The following is a 6,124-nucleotide window of genomic DNA, read 5'->3' as shown; positions in this document are numbered from 1 at the left end:
CATGGACTCAAATAAAAAAAAAGCTGATTTTCTAAAAGTATTTAATTACAATATTTGAAATTTGAGGTTTCTTTTTTCACAAATAGTTGTTATTCATATTTATAAACTCAACAATAAGATGCACATTGTTTAAAAATCTAGACTTTGTTCCAGCATTATGATTACCTGTCCCACACTGTCCCACACTGTCCCACACAAACACACTGTCCCACACTGTCCCACACAAACACACTGTCCCACACTGTCCCACACAAACACACTGTCCCACACTGTCCCATACAAACACACTGTCCCACACAAACACACTGTCCCACACTGTCCCACACAAACACACTGTCCCACACTGTCCCACACAAACACACTGTCCCACACAAACACACTGTCCCACACTGTCCCACACAAACACACTGTCCCACACAAACACACTGTCCCACACTGTCCCACACAAACACACTGTCCCACACAAACACACTGTCCCACACAAACACACTGTCCCACACTGTCCCACACAAACACACTGTCCCACACTGTCCCACACTGTCCCACACAAACACACTGTCCCACACAAACACACTGCTTGTCCCACATGTGGCTCAGAAACACCTGCTCAGCCTGTCTCACACATGTCAACACTGTTTCTCTAAGTTATTATTATTATTATTATTATTATTGTTTTACTGTTTTATGGATGTGATTATTTCTTATTCATTTCAGAGTTTGGTTGCTGTTCTTTACTTGTTTATATTTTCACTGGCTTTTAATTCATTTTTTCATTTCTGTTTGATTCATTGGTGTTTTTTCCAAACTTTCTCCACATAGAGTTTTGGCTGTAACATATATCTCACCCTTTGTGCAGCACCTACATACAAAGTTTTATCTACCTGTTATTTTTCCAAACTTAGACTCAGAGTTTGTTACTTTCGAACAGTTTCCTTTTTTTTTTTTAATCACAAACTCAGTGTTTTCTCCAATGTTTCCCCTTTCTTGCTCAGGTCGCAGTAAAAAGAAGGAGCACTGCCTTAACGAGACGCTGTATCCACTGGAGGACACAGAGGCTTGTCCCTGTCAGGAGTTTTTGTCTCAGCCCTTTGGGAACTGGTCTGCGTGTGTCCTACCCGGTCCCACGTCCACAGGCTCACAGCAGGGCTGGATGGGCCACCGGCAGGTCAAGGAGTGTGGACAGGGGCTCCGCTACAGAGCTGTGGCCTGCATGGACCCACAGGGACGTCCAGTGGAGCCCACAGTCTGCACTGACACAGGTAAGACACTGGACAGGCCACTGGACAGTCAGCTGGACAGGCCAGTGGACAGTCCGCTGGACAGCCTGCTGGACAGACCACTGGACAGACCACTGGACAGTCAGCTGGAAAGTCCACTGGACAGGCCATTGGACAGTCAGCTGGACAGACTGCTGGACAGTCAGCTGGACAGCCCACTGGACAGTCAGCTGGAGAGACCGCTGGACAGCCCACTGGACAGCCCACTGGACAGTCAGCTGAACAGTCCACTGGACAGTCAGCTGGACAGCCCGCTGGACAGTCAGCTGGACAGACCGCTGGACAGTCCACTGGACAGTCCACTGGACAGCCCACTGGACAGTCCACTGGACAGCCCACTGGACAGTCTGCTGGACAGTCCACTAGACAGACCACTGGACAGTCTGCTGGACAGTCCGCTGGACAGTCTACTGGACAATCTAGTGGACAGTCCACTGGGCAGCACACTGGACAGGCCAGTGGACAGTTCAAGTCCCACCCCCTTCTGATTTGGCCCAATGGGACCTTATTTCAGAAAAAAATCCCAAAGCTGAGTTATGTTTTGATCCTGTTTGAATTTTGCATGAGTTACACATTTGTTTTTCAGTTTAACCCTTAAAGGTGGGCTCTGAGATGTTTTTCTGGAGCATTTGTTACTATATTCCTAAAAATCCCCTTCACACCCCGATTACAAATTATTAATTAAATGCTCTAACACAAAAATTTAAAAAAATCAGTCACCTGTGGAATGGGCAGGACTGAAAAAACACCATCCAATCATTTTGAGTGCCCACTGGAAATGATTGAACGGTGATATGTCTATCAAACTCAACTGCCATTGGCCCCTCCCCCCTTCCCCCCTCTGTTCGTACCCCTCTTCCAGTATGAATCGAGCGTTCCCAGAGGCTGGAGGAAGTGAAGTACAGGAAGTGAAGCCAGAACCTGGATATATTAGTTCTATTAGGATGGAAGGTTCACCAGTAAACTGTTCAGTCACAAACATAAACCAGTAGGAAATGTACCGTTAGTCCCACAGGTCTGAACTGGGACTGTTCTGGAAGAGTGGGGGGGTTAGAGGAGACTGAAGGAGGTACTCATGGATACGCCAGCCGGAGCCTCAGCCGGGGTTGGAGCTGGGGCTGAGGCCGGCGTTGGAGGCGGAGCCGGGGACATAACCTCAGCCAGGGTCGGGGCCATAGCCGGCGTCGGAGCCCGAGTTGGGACCGTACAGGGCCGGGGCCAGGGCCGGGGCCGGGGCCGGGGCCGGGGACGGGGACGGGGACGGGGACAGGGCAGAGCCTCAGCTGGTGAATTGCTGCTGTACAGCGCTCGTGAACCCTCGGGAACAAGCATTGCGCGTGTCAGTACTCTGGAGGCGTGGCTTCAGAGGGACGTCTGAAGAAAGGGGTTTGGACTTTTGAACTGAGTATTTTCAAAATGTAGCTGCTGGAACCATTTTTTGAAGATCTCAGACCCCACCTTTAAAGACCCAGAGCTACTTTTATGTCAGTTCCCAAGTGAAATTTTCTGCTTAACCTTTTCAGAAGTGATTTATCACCATTTACTGTAATATTATCCTCTGTGTTTTATGTTTTTTTCAGTATAAATCCTGTGTTTCCTTTATTTAATTCAATGATCATGTAGATGTTCATTAAAGCTCAGATTAAAGTTGATGGTTATTAAATCAGAAACAATGAGACACTCGTTAGACACATCATCTGCTTTTGGATTCCCTTCGTCCAAGTCCGAGGTCTGTGGTAAACAGTCCAGCGGTTCAACTGTCTGATATTATTAATGTGGTCCAGACCAAACCTGAACTTGTCCCCCCTCCGTCTGCATAATTTCAGGCTTCATGGTGGAGGTGTGCCACGTGCCCTGCCCATCCGACTGTAAACTCAGCGACTGGTCACCTTGGTCCGCCTGCAGCGCATCCTGTGGCAGCGGCCTGAAGATAAGGTCCAAGTGGCTCAGGGAGAAAGCCTTCAATGGGGGACGGCCCTGCCCCAAACTGGACCTAAAGAACCAGGTAAGGACCAGAGGCAGCGCTAACACAGTACACTGCAAAGAGAAGACCATTCAACTCAGCACTGGGTTCAAGTTCAAGTCACTTCATCTGCTGCGTTATAGACTCGTTTCTAGTCTGCATAGTTACATTTTTTAACTGTAGTCTCTTTTCCATTGACTTTCAAATTGCACAAATATAACTTGAGCATAAAAATTTACCTAATGGAAAAAACAACAATTCCGCCAAAACTCTTGTTTTTTAATTAATAGTTTTTGTGCTGCAAGAGGTGGTTTTTCAGGCACAGCATAAATGGTATGTCACACAAAAGTGCAATGGAAAGACCTTTTTCCACAACTAGACTCATGTAAATAAAAAAAACCAGATGTTGACGGACATTACAACAAGAGAAGAAGAAGAGTTTTAAAAGAAACATGGTGCAGTATGTGTGGACACACAGGGAAACTAATCATTTTTTAATTTAGTAGAAGATGGAGGGGTCATATATCCTACTATATAATGCACGTTCTTTGTCCGTCCGTCTGATCCATGTTCCATCCCAGGAGGGCGTTTGTACAGGTTTTCCTCAGCCTTCACAGGCCCGATCTCCACCAAACTCACCAAATGAATACAAACATTATCTGACTATCTACTAGCCACAACTTATTGTCCGTATTCAAATGTTGTGAGGTATGCTGGGAGATTTTAGCCACTCATACTATCATACAATGACACCATGGGTACAATGCTGCTAGTAATAATAATGAATATATCTGTAAATAAACATGATATTTTTGTTCGTCACCATGTTTATGGAATGACTTCTCGTGTAATCTCGCGATAATAAATAAACAAATCATCGCATTTGTGATTTAATGAAAAAAACCAACATTACGCACTTGTTTTTTCGACATTTAGTTAATATTAGTAAAGTTTTGAGCAGATGTCCAATGGAAAAGCGACTTATGGTATATATGTTCTAGTGCAGATGTACTGACTCCATATATGTGTATTTCCAGGTCCGTCTGTCTAATCCAGTCCAAATGTGTTGAGGGTAAACAGTTCCTGTGTCCTCCATCCTCATCCTCCAACAGTGGAGCTGCTTTTATTGGAAATATAGTTTAAATTAGTTGGAATATCTCAGTGGTAGAACAAGAGCAAAATACTGGAACAAGCCAAAGAATCTGAACAAGATTAAGACTGAATAAATAAATAAATAAATGTCAAAAATGATCTTTCAGATAAATATTCCACATTCAGGTTAATTTGTTTATGTCATATCGATGGCCAAAAAACAAAACCTCCTATCTTCAAATTTTTAGATTTTGAGTTTTCACATTAGATGGTGAGAACAAGGATGATATGTTAACGCATCATATAGAACACAGGTGTCAAACATGCGGCCCGGGGGCCAAAACCCGCCCGCCAAAGGGTCCAATCTGACCCCTGGGATGAATTTGTGAAATGCAAAATTATAATGAAAATACTAAAAATCAAGGATGTGAAAACCATTTTAGGTCAATTCAATCTGAAGTGGGTCAGACCAGTAAAATACAATAACAACCTGTAAATAATGAAAAACGCTAATTTTTGTCTTTGTTTTAGTGTAAAAAAAAGTAAAATTACACAAAATGTTTACATTTACAGAGTTGTCTTTTACAAAAAATGTGAATAACCTGAACAGATATGAACAATATGAAATGTCTTAAGAGAAGTATGTCTAATTTTACCAATATTCTGTCTGTTACCAAATATTTTGTGTATTTGTAGATCCACTGTGATCTGTATGTCGTGATGAACATGTATAAATGATAAACTGAGGTGTAATACTGTTAAACTTGCACTTATTTTTCTTCAGAATTTTCAGGTTGTTCGTATTTGTTCATGTTCTGTTCAAGTACAGTTCGTAGATGTAAACATTTTCATTACGGTATTTGACTTTCTTCACTCAAAAACATAGAGAAAAATTTTGTGTTGACATTGTTTATAAGTTCTTGTCCCATTATTTCTATTATGTTATTGGTTCGGCCCACTTTAGATCATATTAGGCTGAATGTGGAACTGAACTAACATGAGTTTGACAGCCCTGATATAGAAGGAGAGTCTGAGAACAGTAGAATATGCTTGGATATTTTTAACAAAGACCATACTATAATAAAACTAAACTTTTTTTTTTTTTGTTTCCTGACAAAAGGGATTTTTTCAGACAGGAGGTTTTGTATTGTGGCCATCGACATGTTCCTTTTTTGCAGTGTACATATAGTCCTAGTGTTCAGCCCAGTGTTAAACAGAGCTGATGGAGGCTGCTGTTGCTGTGACACATGGAACCAGCCTCAGTTCCGTCCAACCCAACCTGCTGCCGTCTGCGCCGTCAGCCTCTAACACCAACACAGGCTGTTGGTGCAGATTCCAGCCCTTCTCACGCTACTTTTGTCCCATGTTTGCTCATCTACACTTGAAGGACCTTAGGGTAATTGACTTCAGTTTCCATTTAAAGACGTAACAAAAGCAGATGCAAACAAACCCATTTCCATTTCCTCCTCCTTAGACTGGACCAGAAGCAGGAATGTCCAGAAGGAGCTCTAGAGGAGAATACCGCTCCTGACATTAGCATGTGCTGGGGTGAACGCACAAACCGGTTCATACAATGCAGATGAAGTCCATGCTTTACAGACAAACAATGGTCCCCAATAACACTGGGTCGCACTCTTCTTCTGTGAACCCCCCCCCAACCCCAACATGATTGGAACGGTGGTGCAATTCTAACTGTTATTGACAGAAACAGCAGTATTCTGACCTTGGGCATCAATGAGGGAGGGGTGGGGGTGTAAACATGACAAATTCATGGGCCCAGCATTTGTGGGGG

General features: G+C 43.5%; 1 protein-coding gene across 1 annotated transcript in view; it reads left to right on the top strand.

The window, feature by feature from the left end:
- The window catches only part of LOC115412788 (thrombospondin type-1 domain-containing protein 7B-like), a 51,068-nt gene that overhangs the window by 350 nt on the left and 44,594 nt on the right, over positions 1-6,124 (top strand). Inside the window, exons 2-3 of the mRNA XM_030125449.1 lie at positions 993-1,259; positions 3,104-3,282. Of these exons, the coding sequence (XP_029981309.1) occupies positions 993-1,259; positions 3,104-3,282 (446 nt within the window). The remainder of the gene's footprint in view (positions 1-992; positions 1,260-3,103; positions 3,283-6,124) is intronic.

The sequence above is a fragment of the Sphaeramia orbicularis genome, chromosome 21 (assembly GCF_902148855.1).
Source record: "Sphaeramia orbicularis chromosome 21, fSphaOr1.1, whole genome shotgun sequence".
In the NCBI taxonomy this organism is placed as follows: domain Eukaryota; kingdom Metazoa; phylum Chordata; class Actinopteri; order Kurtiformes; family Apogonidae; genus Sphaeramia; species Sphaeramia orbicularis.
This window is presented reverse-complemented; position numbering and strand designations above follow the sequence as displayed.